This window comes from Vombatus ursinus, unplaced genomic scaffold, assembly GCF_900497805.2.
Source record: "Vombatus ursinus unplaced genomic scaffold, bare-nosed wombat genome assembly UNPS02000546.1, whole genome shotgun sequence".
Classification (NCBI taxonomy): Eukaryota; Metazoa; Chordata; class Mammalia; order Diprotodontia; family Vombatidae; genus Vombatus; species Vombatus ursinus.
In genome coordinates, this window is record NW_020940324.1 from 1070034 (window position 1) to 1092997 (window position 22964).

General features: G+C 40.0%; 1 protein-coding gene across 6 annotated transcripts in view; it reads left to right on the forward strand.

The window, feature by feature from the left end:
* MIER2 (MIER family member 2) overlaps positions 1-22964 on the forward strand; it is a 41038-nt gene that overhangs the window by 8779 nt on the left and 9295 nt on the right. For 5 of the 6 annotated variants that reach the window (XM_027859972.1, XM_027859752.1, XM_027860058.1 and 2 more), the window contains 6 exons: positions 301-446; positions 905-967; positions 1994-2119; positions 2657-2780; positions 3434-3525; positions 4020-4089. In XM_027859972.1, the coding sequence (XP_027715773.1) occupies positions 309-446; positions 905-967; positions 1994-2119; positions 2657-2780; positions 3434-3525; positions 4020-4089 (613 nt within the window). In that variant the 5' untranslated portion in view covers positions 301-308. The remainder of the gene's footprint in view (positions 1-300; positions 447-904; positions 968-1993; positions 2120-2656; positions 2781-3433; positions 3526-4019; positions 4090-22964) is intronic. The other variant, XM_027859901.1, reaches the window with a different exon arrangement.

Genomic DNA, 22964 nt, shown 5'->3' on the forward strand with positions numbered 1-22964 from the left:
GACATAGTCCCTGGCCTCAGGGAACTTCAGTTTAATAGGACAGGTACCAGACATTATTCAGATTAGAACAAGTACATGAGAAGAGTATAAATTCCTGTGAAATCAAATGATGAAAGAATCACTTCCAATTGAGGGAGCAGAGACTGCTTCATGAGGGGAGGCTATATTTGAGCGTGGCCTTTTAAAGGATAGGTAGGATGGCAAAAGGCAGAGTTGGGGATAGGGGAAGCAGGGACTTTACTCCATTGAACAACTATCCTACAAGTCAGGGAAACTCACTCAGATTGGTATCCCCCACAGTTGTGTCCATGGGCTCTGATGACCACCGTTTCAACCTGTCAGAGATCTTGTCCCAAAACTACGGTATCCGAGAAGAACAGGAAGGTGAGACACAGGACAAAGAAAAGTCACTAGAAGAACTGGAGAAAAGCTTCAACACATCTCAGGTACACAGTGAGATGAATCAGGATGGGCTGGGAAAACCTGTCTTGGGTAGCCTCTAATCCATCCCAGTAGCCTCACCTCCTCACTTTTCTGATTGGGAATTCCCAGGCATGTTTTCAGCATCTGGGGATGAGAGTGAAAACTTTGAACAGTTGAATCCTCATTTGGTTCTTTTTAGGGGAAATAAGATATTCCCCAGTGAAAAGAGTCCTTGAGGGATTGACTTGTTTTCTAGTATCCTGCCCTGAAGATAAAAGACTCAGTTCACCCTCCCACCATGCCTTGGGGCAGTAGGCTGGTAGCATGAATGATTGGAATCCCAGACCCCTCTCCAGAGCTGCTTCCCCTTAGTGTTCCTAGACTCTCAACCGTAGCCTTTCTGGGAAAGGTAGCCTTCTGAGCCATTGAGGGTGGGGTGTGGGGTTGCTCAGGAAGTTGACACCCTATCCCTTTTCCAAAGGATGCTAGGACCCCTGCAGAGACCATGGAGCATAGTCCTAGAATCTTGGAAGTTGACATTACGGTCAGTAAAACATGCCCTCCTCCAGACCATCCCTTGGTGTCATTTTTAGAGACAGGCTGCTGGACTAATAGAACAATGGGGGTGAGGCAGGAGGATGTTTTACATGTCCTTTCTCCCCACACCCCAAGATTTCTTTAAATTGGCTTCAGTAAAACCTTTTTCATTCAGCCCTTCATGACTGTTTTGACTTCTTTCCACTCCTTACCTCCCTTTTCTCTCTAATCATTTCCAAAGAGGAAACAAGAGTCATGGAAATATATAAAAACCTGAAGTTGTAGAGTGAAAAATTTTGTCAGCTCCACCCAATCATCTCCTGTTACAACATGCAATAAAAATACTAGTTTGTGTAACATATGTTACAGCTTGCATTTGTACTCCATTTTACTGTTTTGAAGTGCTCCAGTATCTTTCTGCATCCTTGGGATAAGCAGGATGGAGATTTATTATTCCTCTCTGATACATGAGGAAATTGAGGCCCAGAGCAGTTATATGCTTGGCCCAAATGTGTACTACACCTAAGTGACAGAGCTGGGATGCAAACCTAAGGTAGCAGACTTCTCGCCTGTTACATCCTTTAGTGCCCAGCACAGCCTTATCAAGATGTGGTACACCCAAGATAGGAGGCTCTCGGGGAGTTAGAAAGTAAAATTCAAAAGATGTCTGTGGGAGGCCTACCAAGTGTCCACTGGAGTTCAGTGCAGGTCCATATTCTTGAGGCTCTTGGTTTCATTTGAGAGAGAATGCATATACTGTGAAACAATTAGACCATAAAACAGTGTAACAGAGTACTCAATTGTGTGGTATGCACAGTAAGTACTGATCACTGAGGGTTGATGCTAAAGAATAGGAAGGGTTGAGATAAATGTACCTGATTGTCTGCATGCGTCCAACTCATCTTAATAAGTTTCTTAATGCTGGGTTTTCCTCTTAAATCCCAGCTTAGGAGCAAAGGTCATAGTACTCTGAAAGGATTGTTCTTGGGCCCGCCAGTCTCCCTTGGTGATGTTTTGTCATCTTCTCCCTCAGAGCAGCGACATGCCGTTTGAAGAACTGCTTGCACTCTATGGCTATGAAGCATCAGATCCAATTTCGGAGCAGGAGAGTGAGGGCAATGACATTACCCCCAACCTCCCAGATATGACCCTGGATAAGGTAAGGGAGAACTACAGAACAGAGACAGATCACTTGGAATGATTGCAAACTGGTGTGGAAACTAGGTTAACCTTGTTGTTCATATCAAGGCAGTTTTTTGTTTGACTAAACTTGTAAATCCTGTTCAAAACGTAACAGCTTTGTAAAATTAACAGAGTGTTTCCTGCTAATATTTTCAGCATGAACTCACCTTGGGTGAGTGTCAGTCTGCAAGTCTGGTTTAGACTGATTAATTGATAAAATTTACCCTGACCTTGGGGAATGTTAGATAAGAAGTGAGGCCAGAAGGAAGATTGGTTAAAGGGAGAGGAACACAGAGATTTTCATAGAACATCATGACCTGTGGATCTCAGGTAGTGGGATCCAGAGGAGATTATCTGGGAGGCTCATTTGTGGGACTGTCTTGAAGGGAATTCCCTCGGGGAGTTAATGACATTGAGGGGAGTGCCTAAGCTTTATAGTACCTGGGGAAAACATTTGCTTCATTCTGGACCTCAAGTTTGAAAAAAAAACTGTTTTTCACTTTCTTGTTAAAAGGAACAAATAGCCAAGGATTTGCTTTCAGGGGAAGAAGAGGAGGAGACACAGTCATCAGCGGATGACCTGACCCCATCTGTCACTTCCCACGATGCATCGGACCTGTTCCCCAACCAGGCCAGCTGTAGGTTTTACTACTGATGTCGATTGAGAATTTTGATAAGTGTCAAGGGTAGAGCACAGCTTCACCCAAACAGATGGACAGGCTAGGAGTTGAACTTCGATTCAGCCCCTCTGCCCACCAGTTTGAGCCTCTTTTTGGGGTGAGGCAAACTGTGTGTGGGGCAGTTGGGGAGAACCCTTCAGAAGAGTCAGCCCCTGCTCCTCGGTCCTCTCCAAGGGATGTTGCTCATATACCTTGGTTTCCTTTTTCCTTTTTCAGAATCACATAATTAGAATCAATGCAGCCACTTGTGTAGTGTCTGTCTGTCTGTCTGTCTGTCTCTCTCCCTCCCTCCCTCTCTTCCCCCCTCCATCCCCCTTACAGACAGGGGTTTAGGGTATGATGGAAAGAGCATTGGCCATGGAGACTCAGGTCTTCTGAGTCTCCCACTTAGACAAATCATTTGCCATCTCCAAACCTTAGTTGCCATGAACAAAATGAGGAAAATACTTGTACTTCCAAACTCACAGTGTAGCAAAATATGTGCAGCCCTTTGTTTTCAGAGCTGTGAGCTGCCATTCTTTATTTTTTGTGGCCTTATCTGTAGTACGGAGTAAAGTAGTGTTACAAGCCAAGTCGTAACTGCCCACGTTACTGTTTTCCTCTTCCCAAAGCACATTTCCTTGCTGATGAAGACAAAGAGCCTTGTTTTTCTTCCTCATCTGACTCAGAAGAAGACTCTCTGCCTTCCAACGAGTGTAAGAAAGTGAGTGATCCTTGGGACGCTCTTTGAGAACAGAGACTTTGAGGTGGGATGAGAGCCTAAGAGAACCCAGGGCCACATCAACAGACCTTCCCCAGCATTTCTGATAATCATTTTGTGGGGGAACATGGCTTAGCATAAGGGAAAGAGGATTGGAACCTTACTTTGCCAGTTATAGATTCTATCACCTCAGGATGTCAATCTACTTCTCCTCTGTGAAATGGTGATAGTGATAGTTGATAGAACATCAAGGGCTCCATTAGCCTCAGAGCAAGAATAGTTTTCTCCTACCCAAGCCATTTGGATAGGGTAGGAACCAACAAAGATACACACCTGGGAGGACCTACAAAGGGAATTGACCTGCATGCACTTGTGGAAAAAGCAAGCAAGAAGGTTGGGAAATAGCTACCCAGACCATCTGCATGCTGGGAGCCCCATGAAGGCCACATTGTGCCCTATTATTAGTGGGTAATTCTTCTGGCATATTGACTTTTCAGGAGATCATGATTGGACCTCAGTATCAGGCTATTATTCCTGCCCTCCACTTAAACAGACACAGTGAAAAAGGTAAGCAATAAGGTTTTTGAGGTCTTTGAACCAGGGTGGCATTATAAAATGGGAAGGACAAGGAAGAAAGATGAAGTTTTCCCTCGTCTGCCCCATATGAGGGTACACAGATGTATCCTTCAGTCAGCAGATCCATTCATTCAACAAATATTTCTAAAGCACATACTCTGTAAGTTCCATTATCATATCTTTGTGCCTTTGCTAATGCCTAAGGTAGTGTTCTGTACACGGTAAGTACTTAACATTTGAATAATTGAATGCCTTCAGAGGCAACTAGAGGATAAAACGTTGGGCCTGGAGTCTGGAAGATCTGGGTTCAAATTCAGCCTTTGGGAGTAGCTAGGTGGTACAAGTAGTAGGTAGTAGCTAGGCAATTCAAACCTCAGACACCTACTAGTTGTGTGACCCTGGGCAGGTCACTTAATCCCAATTGTGCCCCCCCCCCCAAAAAAAAGGAAATCCAGCCATTGACACTTCATAGCTGTGTGATCTTGGGCAAGTCACTTCACCTCTGTCTCCATTGCCTCATCTGTAAAATGGAGATAACAACACCTACTTCTCAAGGTGGTTGTGAGAACCAGTGAGTTAATAATTGTAAAGCTCTTGATGCCTACAGTGCTTAGCACATAAGAGGTGTTTAATAAGTACATCCTTCAATAACATTCACTTTATTAGAGAAGTAAAATGAATACCCATAGGTGATACACGCAAGCATTAGAAGATATGGCAGTGGCTATATTATACTTAGAAGGGAAAAGTTAAGAGTCCAGTTAGTTCAGGGCTGGGGAGGGAGACCTTTATTGTGGAGATGTACTTGATCTGGGGCTTAGAAATTGGATAGAATTAGTGGAGTGGTGGAAGCAAGAAGGAGTCTGTCGCATCAGAGGGACCATGAAAAGACCTATCCTAGAGGAACCAAGCCAGAGGAGTGGATTACCAAAGAAGTGAATCCTGGCTGTGCCACTCACCAGGTGCTTAGGGTCCCAAATAGAGTGCTTCTTGTGACTCAGAGACCATAGTTCACAAGTTGGTGGGAAGATTGTGAGTAGAGAAGCTTTTTTGGTATTAAAAACCATGGAAGGGATCAGTTGAGAGCCAGCCCTCTTCTCTTAGCTGAGTAAACTATGAATAAAAACAATTTCAGACTAATAAGTGCAGTGTAGGAAGCAAAGAAAAAATGGAAGACAGTCATTCCAGGTCTGCAGCGAATGTTGGAAGTTATGTAGAGGCTTCCAAATCTGGCATTGACCTTGGGGACCACCATAAGGCAACTTTTTTTTTTACTTTATGGCCAGCATAGCAGGGAAATTGGAGAAGAACAAAAATATAAACACAGGAGGTGGGTGTGCCTACTTTACTGTTTTCATGTGGGAGCCCCTCTTCAGAGTGACTGGTTATAGGAGGTTGGCTTCAGTATGGGAGTCATTCATGCCAGAAGAAAGTCTCTCTCTTTATTACTACTTTCTCCCCTTTAAAGCACTCCTCTTAGCCTCACTCAGTGATATCAACCTCCAGTAGCCCCAGAAAAAGAATCAACACTCAGAATCCTCAGAATCGAGCCATGTAGAACATCCAGCCATAGGATGACAGAGAGCTCAAGTCAGATACTTAGAGATCAGTAGGACCAGGAAAAACTAAAAAGACCATGGGTTTAGGATTCAACACTTGGATCTGGTTGGAGATGTGGGTTGAGATGCCTAAGTCAGAAGGTTGGGGGACAGAGTCTAGTTCAGAGGTGTCAAATATGTAGGCTGCCTTTCACCACACACTAAGACAGCCTGAACCTGATTAAAATGTGCTTAGGAAATGTTACACAAAATAAATAAAAATACAGTGCAACATAGTTAATGTTAATATGTGGTTTTCTAATTGAAGGTGTTGCCTGCAGGGATCCTATATATGGTTTATGGTGTGAAAGCAGGCTAGTACATTTACTTTGTGATTCTTTTTCCATTGATTCTAGTGGGGCAAAGAAGTCCAGGTCAGGTATTGGGTGGTGGGTGTATGTTCAGATCTGGTATTCACACAGACTTGATAATCCTGGTAACAAACAAAATATTAGGAGTTCACAAGACCCAGGACAGATTGTTGCAGTGGGGATGTGAAGCTTTTTTCCAATGGATGGGGCCTTGATATAGATCTAGAATCTGGAGGTTGCTGCCAAGGTTACCAGGTAGTTAGGACTTCTAATAGCTATTGATGAAGGAGATAATCCATTTTGTTAGCTCCTGACTGTGGTTAGCACAGTCTCATCTATTAGTTGGCGATTTCTTTGGTATGGGAGTGACTGGAGGTCTGACTGGTATTCATACACAGCCTGAGATGAGAGCCTCTTAGGTTTGCTGTTAGGCCAAGTTTTCTTTGCCCTTTTAGTGAGCAGGAAAGTGGAAGGAACAGGCCCCCAAAGTCCAGTCTTAGCACAAATATTAGTTAGATTCTTAAGAATTCCATTTAGTTTTTCTGTTGCCCTGTGCAGACTCAAGGTAATATGGGCCATAAGAATGCTGCAAAATCTCTCAGGCCTTGAAATTCCCCTTATCATTTGTTATGAGTAATGGGTAACTGTCATTACTGGTAAAAAGGGATACCCTTTATGGGCGTAAATTCTTTTTTAAATCTCATAATAGCTACAAGGAAAAGATTCAGTTCACAAACTAGCAAACAATTACAAATACATATTCAGTGAACAACCATGTGTCATTAGAAAAACTCAGTCTGTATATTTTCATCTCTTCTTCCTGAGTTCAAATCTGGCCTTAGACACTTCCTAGCTGTGTGACCCCGGGCAAGTCACTCCACCCTGTTTGCCTCAATTTCCTAATCTATAAAATGAGCTAGAGAAGGAAATGGCAAACCACTTCAGTATCTCTGCCAGGAAAACCCTGAAACGGGGTCATGAAGAGTTATGAAGACACAACTGAAAAATAACTGAACAACAAATATTTACAGTCGTTTTAGAGGATCCTCCTGGTAGGCAATGAGATGTTTGTTTTGCCTTTATAGGTTTTTCAATTTATCTCCCAGATAAGGTAGCCTGAACAGCACTGTTGGACTTACAAAAGACAATTTAAAGAAATTAATGTCCTAGCACCAGCCCTGGAGTCAGGAGGACTTGAATTCAAATCGCCTCAGAGACTTAACTCCCTCTATTACCTTGGGCAAGTCATTTAACCCTGTTTGCCTCAGTTTCCTCACTTGTAAAATGGGGATAATAATAGCACCCACCTCCCTGATATGTCATGAGGATGAAATGAGATATTTGTGAAGTGTTTAGCACAATGCCTGGCACATAGTAGGTATTATATAAATGCTAGTTTCCTTCCTTCATTCATTGATTTGTGTGGGTGGTGTATTTATCTTCTGAGTACCCTTCCTCCTTGTGCCCTCCACTTTAAAGTATATAGTTTTTTAAAATGTAAGTTATTTTTATTTTATAGAGTATCTCCAAAGAATGCAAATGACTGAATCATAGAGGACCATTAAAGTATAGGGGTTTTGTTTGTTTGTTTGTTTTTGTTTACTTAGGCAGTCAGGGTTAAGTGACTTGCCCAGTCACACAGCTATTGAATGTTATGTGTCTGAGGTCGGATTTGAACTCAGGTCCTCTTGACTCCAGGGCTGATGCTCTATCTATTGCACCACCTAGCTGCCCACAAAGTATAGTTTTAAAGTTTAAAGTATAAAGTGTAGTTTGGAGGGAAGCATTGGACAAGAGTGCCCTTAAATCGGGATAGATTCTTAGAGTTCATCGTGCTAGTTGATGAGACTCTGAGTCACCTGCTGTTTTACTTTAAAAGCCTTCATACCCTGAATGCTTGAGTTTAGGGGATTGCTTTAGCTCTGGTATAGACAACACCTGGGAACTGACTGAAAGCTACTCACTGGATTTAGGGAGACAGTGACCCTGAAACATCCTAAGGCATTTGAAGTGTCTACTGCAATAAAGAATGTACTGAAAAAGGGAGACAGTGATATGTTCTTCTAGCATTGCATTTGTGTCGGATTGAAGTCTGAGCTGAGGTGTCATGTATGATCTGTGGGACGAGACTCCTTTACCTGTTTGACCCAAGGATTAGACTCTGGGAATAATTTTAAACAACCAATTCATAACTTCATGTTTGCATATGGTATCCAGGGCTATCATCGAATAGGCAGGAGATTTTATCATTCAGAATGGATAAATGGAACACAGTGGGAAAACGAGTCAGGATGTTAGTGCTGTGGCCCCAGAATTCCTGTGCTGTTCACTGCTATTACCCCAAACATCCCACCAACATATATCCAGGGGGAATTGCTTTAACATGGACCGTGCTCAGCTAGCACTTCTTCTAAGTGACAGTTGGCATTTTTCCAAAACTTAATGATGTATGCTGATGTGTCAGCATAAACATTTTAACCCGGATCAACTTGAGATCATAAAAAAATAAATCAAATCTGTAGTCCCCAGAGATTCTGCCTAACACAGTAAGTTTCTCTGCTGATGATTTAGAGCAGGGTTTAGTTAGTTCTGTTGGCATTAATAACACAAGACGTTTGGATTGTTTTTTTTTTTAATTAATTTTTTTGATCAGCAAAAAATCTTTCTCGCCCTCCTACCTCACCCCCTTCCCCTCAATTAAGAAGTAAAGAAAAACAAACACCTGTTACAGATATTTATAGTCAATCAAAACAAATGTCCACATTGGCCACATCGCAGCTCGGTCTAGGAGCCAGTGCTTCCAGAGGGGTATGATCTCAGGAGCAGTCTGTTCACTGCCCCCCTAGTCAAAGCTCTTTGAGTTCCTGACCCAGGTTTGGGTCTGCTGTGTTATGTGTGTTTAGGGTTCAGTAGGTTGTGGCTGGACTCAGTCACTATTGGCCTGCCAGGAGGGTCTGCAGACTCAGAGCTGCTGAATTACTTGGCTCTTCTTTGGTTTTCATCTTCTGCTCTGGTTTTTCTGCTGTGGGTTTATGTATGAGGTTAGAACTGAATCCCCACTTTGCTCTTGGTGTTTGAGCTATGCACCCAACTTTTTAGAACTTGTTCCTTTCTTATACACAGGTAGGGCCCCTGTGACCTCAACTGTTCCTCTATGCCCAGGAACTATGACCCAGACCTGGATAGTGGGCAACAGAGCTACTAGATGGCGCCCATTCCTGTTCCCTGTGCAAGTACATAAATTCCCTGGGATTTTTTTTGGGGGGGGGGGACCCATATGTTTAATCCCTTTACTATTCCTGAACACTGGGCTGCTGCCTGCCACTGCTGCCTTGCTGCTGTGTTCCTGGCCAGCCTCCATCTCAATGTTCATTGACCTCTCTGTCTTTCTAAGCTGCCTTGGGCTGGAAGAATGACTCACTGTGACTTTTTCTTGACTTTCCCAATGAGAATTTGGTCTAGCCTGCTTTCTTGGTCATTGGAATAACTAAGGTAAAAATGTTACCTCTCACTCCACCATCTTGATTCTGTTCCCCCCCCCCCCCCCCCATTGCCCCCCCCATTGGCCACATTCCCCCTTCCCACCTACCCAGTTGTCTCTCATTCTGTTTTTTGTGTCCTTCACCTCTTTATCAGCAAGTATGTGTTGTGTTTTGTCATTAGTCCTCTGGAATTGTGGCTGTTGATTACCCTAATCAGAATTCCCAAGTTGTTTGTATTTACCATATTACTGTCATTGTAAAAATTATTCCTGTTTCTGCTCACTTCACTCTGCATCAGTTTACACAAGTCTTCCCAGATTTCTTTGGTTTCATCCTCTTCCTCATTTTTTGCAGCAGCATCATAATGTTCCATCACATTTCTATACCACAACTTGCTTAGCCATTCCCCAATTGATGAGCACCCCTTAGATTCCTATTCTTTGCCACTTCAGAAAGAGCTTATATTTTTGTGCATCCTCAGTTTGTTTTGTTTAGGACTAATCCTTCCCTTAATCTACTCTCCCTGTAATTCCCCTTTCCTTCTTATTTTCCCATTAAGTAAAATGTATTTCTGTACCCAAATGTTATGTGTATGTGTGTGTATATTCTTCCTTCTTTTGGCTAGTTCACATGAGAGTGAGGTTGAAGTGTCACCTACTCCCCTTAGCCTTTCTCCTTGTTTCTGTAGATTTTACTTTCTCATCCTGATTGTGTGAGACAACTTTCCCTATAACCTCACTTCCTCCCCCTCTTTGTATTCATTCTTAAGATTATCAAGATATAACAGAATTACTCCCAGGCCTTGTCTAATAGTCCTCCTTTTTTAACCTTTGATGAGCAGTTTATCCTTGTTTAGTTCCTTATCATTGTTCATTCCTGTTTACCTTTGTATGTTTCTCAACTCCTGTATTCGAACTTGAAAGTTTCTACACAGTCTTTTCATCAGGAATGTTTGGAAGTCTTTTATTTCATAGAAGGTCCATTTTTTTTTTCCTGTTAGACATTTGAGAATTTTTTAGGTTTGCTCAGTTTTGTTGGGTAAATTATTCTTGGCTGTAAGCCCATATCTTTTGCCTTCTGGAGCATCTTCCAAGCTCTCCATTCTTTATAGTGGTGACTGCTAAATCATGTGTGATCCTGAGTCTGGCTCCTAGGTACTTGATTTCTTTCTTTCTGTCTGCTTGCAGTATTTTTTCTTGGACCTAGAAGCTCTAGATTTTGGTTATAACATTCCTGGGAGTTTCCATTTTGGGATTTATTTCAGGAAGTGACCAGTGGATTCTTTCTGTTCGTGCTTTGCCCTGTGGTTCTAAGATATCTGGGTAGTTTTCTTTTAAGATTTCTCAGAGTAAAATATCTAAGCTCTTTTTTATTTTTTTTTTGGTCATGGCATTCAGTGATTCTTAGATCTTTTTCTCCTCGATCAGTTTTTGCTATGATACCTTATATTTTTTCTGTTTTTTTTTCAATCTTTTAACTTTGTATCATTATTTCTTACTGTCTTGTCTCGTGGAGTCTTTTGACTTGTTTCATTCTAATTTTCAAGGAGTTTCTTGCTTGGCTCAGGCTTTGTACCTCTTATGCTAATCTGTTAACTCCCTTTCCCATTCTTTCTTCCATATCTCTCATTTCTTTTCCATTTTTTTCTTCAAGTGCTCTCATTTCATTGACAAAAATATTTTTAAATTCTTTTTTTTTTTTAACTCTTGATTCATCTCTTCTAGTAATTCTTGTTGAATCCAGCCAAGCTGTGTTTTTCCCTGAGGTTTTGCTCATAGATGATTCAGAGTCATTTTCTTCTTCTAGGTGTATGTCTTGAGCTACCCTGACACCACAATAGCTCTTTATGATGCGATTATTTTTCATTTGTTCGTTGTTTCAACCTGCTCCCTGACTTTGGACTCGGTGTTAGGGCTGGGCTCTTTATCACTTTTGGAGGGAAGGCCTAATCTGGTCCTGTTGCTCTTTTCTTTGGGTGCTATTCAGAGACAGGCTGGGGGCCTGCAAGCTTTTATTGCTCCCAGAATGGTCTGATCCAGAACAAAGTGTGATTGCTGTGCCTAGTCTGAGCTTTGCAAGTTCTTGACTTGAGTGTGGGTCTGAGCAACAGTAGATGCTGCTCGACTCAGCCTCTGTCAGCCGGTTGGAAAGTTCTGTTGGTTCATTGACAGAATTGTGGAGTCTCCTGTGGTCTGGGGTTCCTGTCCTGATTATTTCTCTGCAGGCTGGACTAGACTGTGGGGATGAGATCCTGCTCTGCTCCTGGGTCTGAGCTGCTCTGCTGCAGCTGTCTTCTGAACTTCCTCATAGCTCAGTAGACAGTGCAGGGCCTTCCTATCTGGGCACACAACCCCTAGTGCAATCATAGGTCCTCTTCTCCATCCTCCACACTAGATCTGTGACCCAGAACTGGAGAGTGAGCGACAGACCTGACAGTTGGCATGTATATCCATTGTGATGCCCTGTATGGGTCTGAGACTTCCTGTTGCCCTCACACATAGCCTTTTCCTTGGGTACTGGAATACTCCAGGAGTACCATGCTCCAACCAGATCCCATTCCCAGTGTCAGCAGACCTGTCTCCCGTTGCTGACTTGGGTGGGACAAATGACTTGTTGACTTTTTTTCTGGATTTCTCCATCAAAATTGTGTTGGGTGCAATTTTTATGTCTGTTGGGTGGAGTTTTGTACTGCTTCCTGCTATAACACCATCTTGACTACCCCTCTTTGGGTTATTTTCCAGGTGTAACATGGTACATGATAGTACAGTATCCCATTCATAATATGTTTCAAAGCAAACATCAGTGATAAACACGAAACTGAAATGATGACTTTGACATTTTACAAAGGAGTGACATGGCTCACTTAAAACCAGAAAGGCACTTGTTAAGATTAGCACACATTAGCAAACTTAATGTGTCTGAAGTTGTAGCGGTCTACATTGTTGTTCTTTTGTCAGATTACCAGTATAATTAATGTGTTCTTCTGAGTGGGAATCTATAAATTTGAGGTTAAAGACCTAGATGAACAACAGTGTTGATAGATGGGATGCCCAGTGAGGTTTTATTCTTTCCCCAAGTGATCTTTTTCTTCTTAAGCTGCATGGAATAGAGATTCTAGGCCCTGGGGATGAATGTCTTTAACACACATCATCAGGATGTCATAGCAGGTTGAAAACTTAACAGTCATAAAGGTAAGCTGCTATTTCATTATTTTGATCTATTACATGATGAACAGATAGGTCCAGTATTTACAATATTGTTGAATTAATTAAATGAAGGAGATTTGGCACATCTCAGTCCATTTATAGTTTGTGCTATGCATAATACGGGAAAAATATATAGCGTTTTTAATTTTGCAAAGTGCTTTACATATATTATCTTACTTGCTACAGTAGCCCTGTGAGGTAAACATTGTTGTCGATCCCATTTTACAGATGAAGAAACTGAACCTCAGGCTGAATGACTTGCCTAGGGTCACACAGTTACAAGAGTGTCTGAGGCAGTGTTTGAACTCTGTTGTTCCTAATTCCAAGTCCAGTGCTATATTACATCATATGGTAGCTCTAGGATAGAAGAGGAAGTTAGTGAGAAGACAAGATAAAAGTTTAGAAAGGTAAGGGAAAGAAAGTTAAATATGGCTGTCTGAGTGCTTACTAGGTGAAGAAAAGATTGACAGATCAGGAGATAAAGCCTGTAGAGACAAGCAATTTGCTGTAGATTTTTGCCAGGAATGCTTCTCTCAAGAATGACCAAAAATATTGAGTGCCTCTCTTCCAGCAAGTATGGAAAGCAGGAACTTTCCAGTTTTTCAGTGACCTGAATAGAATAGGTGTTGTTTGCCTTTCTGCTATGGCCAAGGGACTGTTACCTGTTCAAAGTACAAGCTAGTCTCCCTCCTGGAGGATAGAAGAGAAGGTAAAGAAATTTCCCAGGTACTTTAAATCACAGAAGATTATCAGTGTGAAAATAAAGAACAAAGAGGATCTGAAGTTGCAGAAGGACAATCCCTACCTGTGTGTTGAGTAGAAGGACCATTAAACACTTTGAACTGAAGAATAGATGTAACCCTCAATCTCAAGAGGGGAGAACTGGAACCCCTTACAACAAGGAAGCTGCAGTTAGCCCTCCAATGAAGACATCTTTGTCCATCTAGAGGCACCATCTAGTGAAAGGTGTAAGTCCTAGGGGGTTGATGAGTCTGTGTGGAAAATACAGGGGCAGGTCTTTGGTGATCAGATAATAATAGAGAGGTCTGTCTTACGTCTTTTTGGAGACTATAACCAGGATGTGACTGAAAACCTTACAAGACTCTCAGGATGGTTACCACCATTTTGTGGTGATGCCCAAACTTGATTTTCACCAAAAATGAGAAACTGAGGTAGAAATGGTGAGAACTTTGCAGCGCAGTGACTACTCTATCTTATATAGAGAAGATGAAGGTTGGGCATAGTCTGATCTGCACTCTAGAGTTTGAGAAAGGATTCAGAGAGAGATTCTGTGAACTTAAAGTTAGAAAATTCTACCCAGGAGGGAAGAAGTATGGAAGAATGAAATGCCAAACAGGCAAAGAGAAACAGTTTCAATGAGGGAGAAAAAAGGAAAGTGTCTACAGAGAAGATAATGGGTAGCCAAGGAACTCTTCTACCAACTTGGGGGGGCGGGGGGCGTTGTTTGTTTTGGATTTTTTTAATTTTATTTTTATTTTGTTCCGAATTCTCTTCCTCCTTTCACTTCCTCCCCAACCAATTGAGAAGGCAAGAAATCTAATACCCATTATACATATGAAGTCATGCAAGGCATATTTCCCCATTAGTCATGTTCTAGGGAAGAAAAAGGTGAGAAAAATAAAGATATGAGAAAAAATGGGCTTCTTCTCTATCTGGAAGTGGATAGCTTTTTCTTATCATGAGTCTTTTGAAGTTGTGATAGATCACTATATTGATTAAAGTTACTAAGTCTTTCACAGTTGCTTATCTTTATAATATTGTTCTTATTGTATAGGTTATTGTTCTGGTTCTGCTCACTTCACTTTGGATCAGCTCATATAGGTCCAACCAGGTTTTTCTGAAACCATCTTCATCATTTCTTACAGCACAGTAATATTCCTTCACAGTCCTGTATGACAACTTGTTCAGCCATTCCCCAGTTGATGGGCATCCTCTTCAGTTTCCAATTCTTTGCCATCACAAAAAGAGGTGCTATAAATATTTTTATACATATGAGTCCCTTTCCTTCTTCTTTGGTTTCCTTGGGGTATACATCTATTACTGGTATTGCTAGGTCAAGGGGTAGGTGTAGTTTTATAGCCTTTTGGGCATGATTCCAAATTGTTCTCCAAAATGATAGGACTAGTTCACAGCTCCATCAGCAATGCATTAATATGCCTATTTTCTCACATCTCCAGCAACATTTTGTAATTTTCCTTTTCTGTTGTATTAGCCAGTCTGATGACTATGAGGTCGTACCTCAGAGTTGTTTTAATTTGCATTACTGTAATTATTAATGATTTTGAACATTTTTCATATGATGATAGCTTTGGTTTCTTCCTCTGAAAACTACCTGTTCATATCCTTTGACTATTTGTCAATTGGTGAATAACTCCTATTTTTATAAATTTGGTTTAATTCTTCATATATTTGAAAAATGGAACCTTTATCAGAGGACCTTGCTACAAAAAAAATTTCCCTACTTTCCTACTTTTCTTTTAATTTTGGCTGCATGGATTTTGTTTGTGCAAAACCTTTGTAACTTCATGTAATCAGAGTTATTCATTTTACTTCCCATTAACCTCTCCATTTCTTGTTGGTCATGGACTTTTCCTTTATCCATAGATTTCACAGGTAATTTTTTTCCATGTTTCCCTAATTTGCTTATCAAAATCACCTTTTATGTCTAAATCATATGGCCATTTAAAAATTTTTTTTATTTTTTATATTTTTTATCATGTACCCAATTTTGAGCTTATCTTGGTATATAGGGTGAGATATTGGTCTGTGCCTAATTTCTTCTAAACTTCTTTCCAGTTTTCCCGGCAGTTGTCGTCAAATAGTGAGTTTTTGCCCCAGTAGCTGGGATCTTTGGATTTATTAAACACTATGCTACTGTCCTCATTTGCCCCTATATTGTGTACCTTATCTACCTTTCTATTTCTTATCTAGTACCAGATTGTTTTGATGATTACTGCTTTGAAATATATTTTGAAATCTGGTACTACTGGGCTGCCTCCTTTCACATTTTTTTTCCATTGGTTCCCTTGATAGTCTTGTTCTTCCAAATGAATTTTGTTATTTTTTCTAGCTTTTTAAATATATAAATAATATATTTATTATGTGTTATATTGATATACATTAATATGATATATTAATGTAATTATATGTAATAATATAATTGTGTAAATAACATATAATAAAAATAATAGATAAAATATTTCTTTGATAGTTTGATTGATATGGCACCAAGTAATTTAGGCAATATTGTCATTTTTATTATATTGGTTAGCCTACCCATGAGCAATTAGTATTTCTCCAGTTATTTAAATCTGTATTTATATGAAGAATAATTTATAATTGTGTTATTGTATTTCCTTTGTGTGTCTTGGCAGGTAGATTCCCAAATACTTTATAACTGTCTTCAATTGTTTTAAATGGAATTTCTCTTTCTATCTTTTCCTGCTGGGTTTTGTTGGTAATGTATAGAGCTGCTGCTGATTTATATGTTTTTGTTTTATATCCTGTAACTTTGCTAATATTGTTCATTGTTTCAACAGGTTTCTTTAGTTGGTTCTCTGTGGCTCTCTAAGTATATCATCATATCATCTGTAAAGAAGGAGAGTTTTGTTTCTTTATTGCCTGTGCTTATTCCTTCAATTTCTTTTTCTTGTCTTTTTGTTATGGCTAGCACTTCTAGTATAATATTAAATAACAGTGGTGGTAACGGATATCTTTCCTTCACCCCTGATTTTATTGGAAAGGCTTCTAGTTTATCTCCATTTCAGACAATGTTGCTCTTGATTTTAAATAGATTCTACTTATTTAAGAAAAAACGTCATTTATTTCTATGCTTTCTAGTGTTTTTACTGGGAATGAGTATTGTATTTTGTCAAGCCTTTTCTGCATATATTGATGTAATCATATGATATTTTTATTACTTGATATGGTCAATTATGCTTATAGTTTTTCTAATATTGAACCATCCCTACATTTGTGGTATAAATCTAGTCTGGTCATAGTGTGTGATCTTTGTGATGCAATGCTATAACCTCCTTGCTAATATTTAAAATTTTTATATCAATTCTCATTAGGGAGATTAGGCTATAATTTTCTTTCTCTGTCTCTCCCTGGTTTAGGTATCAAAGCCATATTTATGTCATAGAAGGAATTTGGTAGGACTCCTTTTATCTGTTTTTCAAACTGTTTATGCAATATTAGAATTGATTGTTCTTTAAATGTTTGGTAAAATTCACTTGTAAATCCATTTGATTCTTGGGGAGCTTATTTATGGCTTATTCAATTTCTTTTTCTAAAATAGGGTTATTTAAGTCTTCTGTTTCCTGTTTTGTTAACCTGAGCAATTGATATTTTTGTAAATATCCATCCATTTCATTACGATTGTCAGTTTTATTCGCATGTAGTTGGGCAAAATAACTCCTAATAATTGTTTTAATTTCATCTTCATTAGTCATGCTGCATTCACCCTTTTCATTTTTGATACTGGTAATTTGGTTTTTCATTTTAATCAAATTAGCCAGTGAGGTATTTTTTTTTTTTTAAATAAAACCAACTCCAGTTTTATTAGTTCAATAGTTTTGTTTTTTTTACTTTCAGTTTTATTAATCTGTGGTTTTTCAGGATTTTTATTTTGTATTTAATTGGAGATTTAAAATTTTGTTTTTGTATGTGTTTTTTTTTAATTTGCATGCCCAATTCATTGATTTGCTCTTTATCTCTTTAATTGATGTAAGTATTTAGGTATTTAGAAACGTAAATTTTTCCTTAAGTACTGCTTTGGCTGCATCCTACAAATTTTGGGAAATTATCTCACTGTTATTATCTTTAATGAAATGCTATTTCAATGAATTATTCTTTGACCCACTCATTCTTTAGGATTAGATTATTTAATCTATGTTTCAAAGGTCCTTTATTGAATGTAACTTTTATTGCATTATGGTCCAAAATTTAATATTTCTGCTTTTCTGCATTTGTAAGGTTTTTATGCCCTAGTACATTGTCAGTTTTTGTGAAAGTATCACATATGGCTGATTTAAAAAAAATATGGCGTATTCCTATTCCCATTTCATTTTCTCCAGAGATTTATCATATCTAACTTTTCTAAAATTCTCTTCATCTCCTTAACGTCTTTCTTATTTATTTTATGGTTAGATTTATGTAGGTCTGAGAGGGGTAAATTGAGGTTCCCCCACTAGTATAGTTACTATTTTCTCCTGCAATTAATTTAACTTTTCCTTCAAGAATTTGGATGCTGTGCTCTTTGGTGCGTATGTGTTCAATATTGATATTATTTTTTTTGTTTTGGCCAGATGTAGTTTCTCAGATGATCTCTTTTCATTAAGCTGTTTTTGCTTTCGCTTTATCTAAGATCATGATTGTGACTCCTGCATTTTTAACTTTGTCGGAAGCATAATAGATTCTGCTCTAGGCTCATATTTTTGACTGTGTCATCATGTTTTAAGTGTGTCTCTTGTAACCAACATTGCAAGAATGTGGTTTCTAATCAATTCTGCTATTATCCTATCCCATTCACAGTTATAATTGCATTGTTTTCTTTTATTCTTCCTTTTTTACCATATCCTCTCTTCAAAAATATTTTACTTCTGATCATTATCTCTTTTAATCTACCCTTCTTCTTCTCACTGCTTTTCCCCCACCCCACCCCAAGCCTTCTCTTTGAGTCAACTCTTACTCTCCTACTTCTGTGTTGGGTAAGATGAATTTCTATATCCAGTTGCGTGTTTGTGTTTATATTTTCTTCCCTCCTTGAACCAGTTCAGATGAAAGTGAGGTTCATATGTTGCCTACACTCCTTCCTCTGTTTTCCTCCCATCATAAAAAACTCTTCCTTTCACATCTCTTTTATGTGAGGTAATTTCCCCCTTTTTTGCTCTCCCCTCTCACAGTTAATCCTGCTTTCTCTGCCCTTCTATTCTTTTGAGATTATCCTAACATAAAACATAATAGATTCACACCCATGTTCTCTAAGTAGACTCCTAACTGTCCTAATGATGCTAAAGGAGTTACATGTATCATCTTCCATATGGGAATGTAAACAGTTTAATATCCATATGATTTCTCACTCATTTATCTTTTTATGCTTGTCTTGAGTCTTGTGTTTGGGTGTCAGATTTTCTATTCCGCTCTGGTGTTTTCATCAGAAGTGCTTGAAAGTTCTCTATTTCATGAAATTTTAACTTTTTCCCCTGTAGGATTATGCTCACTTTTGCTGGGTAGGTTATTCTTGGTTGTGACCCTAATTCCTTTGCCTTCCAGAATATCATATTCCATGGCCTTTGCTCCTTTATTGTGGTAGCTTCTAAATCTTATATAATCCTTACTGTGGTATTTAAATAGTTTCTTTCTTGCAGCTTGTAGTATTTTCTCTTTGACCTGTGAGTTCTGGAACTTGGCTATATTCCTGGGAGTTTTCATTTTGGGAATTCTTTCAGGAGAGGATCAGTAGATTCTTTTAATTTCTATTTTACTCTCTGGTTGTTAGATATCTGGGCAGTTTTCCATTATATTTTCTTGAAATATGATACCTAGGCTCTTTTTCTTTTTATCATGGCTTTCAGATAGTCTAGTAATTCTTAAACTGTCTTAATCTGTTTTCCAGGTCAGTTATTTTGCCATGAGATATTTCATATTTTCTTCTATTTTTTCAGTCTTTTGACTTTATTTTATTGTTTCTTGATGTCTCGAAGAGTCATTGTCTCCCACTTCGCTAATTTTTAGGAAGTTTTCTTCAGTGAGGTTTTGCACCTCTTCCCATTTGGCTGATTCTGCTTTTTAAGGAGTATACTTAAGTATTTTTTTGTGTGTGTGTATGTGCCTCTTTTACCAAATTGTTAATTCTCTTTTTGTAATTCTCTGACATGACTCTCATTAGTTTTCCCAATTTTTCCTCTGCCACTCTGATTTTTAAAAACTTTTTTTGTCCTCTTATTGCTTTCTTTAGCTCTTCTAGGAATTCTTATTGGGCTTATGTCCAATCTGCATTTTTTTTTTTTCCCTTAAGGCTTTACTTGTAGATATTTTCACATCATTATCTTCACAGTTTGTGCCTTGGGTTTTCCTATAACCAACCATAAAAGTTCTTCATGGTCAGGTTCTTTTGTTGTTGTTTGTTCATTTTTTCAGCCTACTTCTTGACTTTGGACTTTATGTTATATTTGGGCTCTGTTCACCTGTTGGAGGGGGATGACTGGCTGGCTCAAGCCTTTGTCTTTCATGTCATTCTGCTTTCTCAGCTTAGTAGGGGCCTGTAAGTTTTTGGTGCTTCCAATGTAGTGTGATCTGGAAGCAGTCTGGTCGCTGTCCTTCTGATCTGCATGCACTCTGGTCCTTACCCAGATAGGGCCCCTGCTTCCTCACAACAGTGACTGACCATGATTGCTCCTCTCTGCCCTGGAATTGGATAGTGGATGAAGGAGCTCCCAAACAGCTCCTGGTCCTGCACCCAGTACTGTACTAGTAAAGGGGTCCTCTGCGATCTCTTTCTGACCAGGTGTAGCATCTCCTTGCTATCCTGGGTACTGCTGCTACCCCACAGCCGGTGCTATTTCTACCATGCTGTACTCCTGGCCAGGCCCCACCTCAGTGTCCTCAGACCTCTTTCTGCCTTCTTAAGCTGTCCTGTGTTGGGAAAATGACTCAGTGTGATTTTTTTTTTTAATGTTTTCCTGCTCAGAATTCTGTTTGGTGTTTTCTGTGGTCATTTTATAGGAGAGGTTTTTGGGGGGAGGTTTGGTAGCTGTGATCTTTCACTCTACCTTCTTGACTTGGCTCTTCCCCACTAACTCGGGTTTTAAGAGACAGGTACAGAAGATGGAAGAGCAGGTAATGGAGGGTGGATATGAAAACATGGTAGGGTTCTGTAAGAATCAGTGATGCTAAAGCTCACAAGGTGAAGTTGGCTAAAAGGAAATCTAATTTGTGGGGAAAGAGGGGGATCGTAGGACAAAGATAGGACTGTTGGTAGATAGGATAATAGCAACCATAGTTTTCATAGCTGCTCAATTCTTGTTTTTAATAAGTGAAGAAGATAAGATTTTTCCAACTATGGGCAAGTTATTTAGACTTTAATTTTTAGCAAAATTTTGGAATTAATAAAAGGGATGTTTAATGAACCTCTAAAAAAGAAAGCAGTGGTCAGCATAGTTTCTTCAAGAGGAAGTCGTAAATTGGGACACTAATCCCCTGTTGCTGAAGTTGTTGGTGGAGAACTGATCCAGTCTTTTTGGAGAGCAATTTGGAATTATGGCCAAAGGGCTACAAATACCCTTTAACAAATCAATGCCACTGCTAGATCTGTATCCCAAAGAAATCAAAGAAAAAAGAAAAGGATGGATATATACAAAAATATTTGCAGTAGCTTCTTTGTGGTAGCAAAGAATTGGAAATTGGGGGGATGCCCATCCAGTGGGGAATGACTGAACAAGTTGTGGTATATGATTGTGATGGAATACTATTGCGCTATAAGAAGTGATGACCAGGGTGTTCTCAGAAAAACCTGGAAAGACTTGTATGGTCTGATGCTGAGTGAGCTGAGCAGAACCAGGAGAATAATCTATACAGTAATAGTAGTGTAAAGATAATTTGGAAAGACTTAGCTATTCCGTTCAATACAAAGATCCAAGACAGTTTTGAAAGCCTTAGGATGAAAAATGGCATCCACCTCCAGAGAAAGAACAGATGGACTCTGAATGCAGATGGAAGCATAGTTTTTTCAGTCAGTCAGCAAGCATTTACTAATCACTTACTATGTGCCAGACATCCTACTAAGCACTGGGATGCAAAGAAAGGCAAAAGCATGATCCTTGCCCTCGGGGAGCTCATATTCTAATGGAAGAGACGGCACACAAACAGCTCTGTATATACAAGATATATGCAGAGCAAATAGGTGGTCATCTCAGTAGGAAGGACAGCATGAGGACAGGCCTCTTGCAGAAGTGGGATTCCAGCTATCTTGAAGGAAGTAAGCAGGTGGAAGTGAGGAGGGGAAGCCTTCCTGGCATGGGGCCCAGAGAGGGAAAAGCAGGGAAGGACATCACAAAGGCCCACGTGCTGGACCGTACAGTACGTGGAGGAGAATCAGGTGTAGAAGATTGACCATGTATGGTCTGATGTCAGTTTGGGAAAGTCTTTACTGGAGTATCGCTTGGCCTTATGCTGTTTAGCATTTTTATCAGTTGACTTGGATGAAGACATGGCATGCTTAGCAAATTTCTCGACACAGTTTGCAGTTCACACAGTGATATAGGATACAACTAGAACTCAACAGGCTAGAACACTGAGGCATATCTCACAGGTTGAAATATAATAGTGATAGACTGAGAGGCAGCACAGAATAGAAGATGGAAAGATGGTTGAAGAGTCAGGAAGCCCTGGGTTCAAGTTCTGTCTCTGACAAATGCAAGCTCTGTGACCTTCAAGGCGCGTTACTTAGTTTCTCACTTTCTCAGTCTAAGCAGCAGAAAGTCGTTTCTCTGCATTGTGTAGAGAATTTTATTACATGGATGACATCACAGGTCCAAGGCAAAAAGAAAGACTGGTGAGTAGAGAGAAGCCAGCCTGGGCTGGAGGGCAGGGTGCCTTTTGGTCCTCTTCTTCCTCAGTGCCTCCAGCAACTCAGATTCTGAAGTTTTCCAAGGTGCCAGTCAGCCTCCATCCTCTGATGAACTCACAAGTCTAAACCACCTTCCCTAACTCCCTACACTGACATTAAGAAACTCGCCTTTGCCAGGTCTGAAATGGGCAGACCCTGGCTTAGCACACACAGACGCCTTGCCCATCATGGTGCCCGTGAGCTCGTACGTGTGTGGACTGTAGTAATGAAAGTAGTGAAGAGGTTGTGGGCCAGTTCAGGGTCATTTCATTTTAACAGACATTATGAAGTGCTCACTAATGCTGGACACAGAAAAAAACGAGATCCTTCTACCTGGCAGCATGGTGGTTAGGGAGCTTCAGTATGATGAACCTACAGTTCAGAAAGCATAGTGACGCTGAGTAGCATCTGAGTAGAGCCAGAGGGCAGTAGGTTGTCACACCCCCTTTACAGCACCAAAGATAATGTGCATTTGACTCAGGTCAGCCCCTGAGAAAGGTGGAAGTGGTGGGGAGGTGTGTGCTCAACAACAGAGCCAACATCCAGTTACTGGACCTGTCTGACTGTTGAGGCAGGGCCCCATGGATTCCTGGGGCCTCATTCCCTCTAAGGGGTATGTTTGAGGCATCTTTGAACTG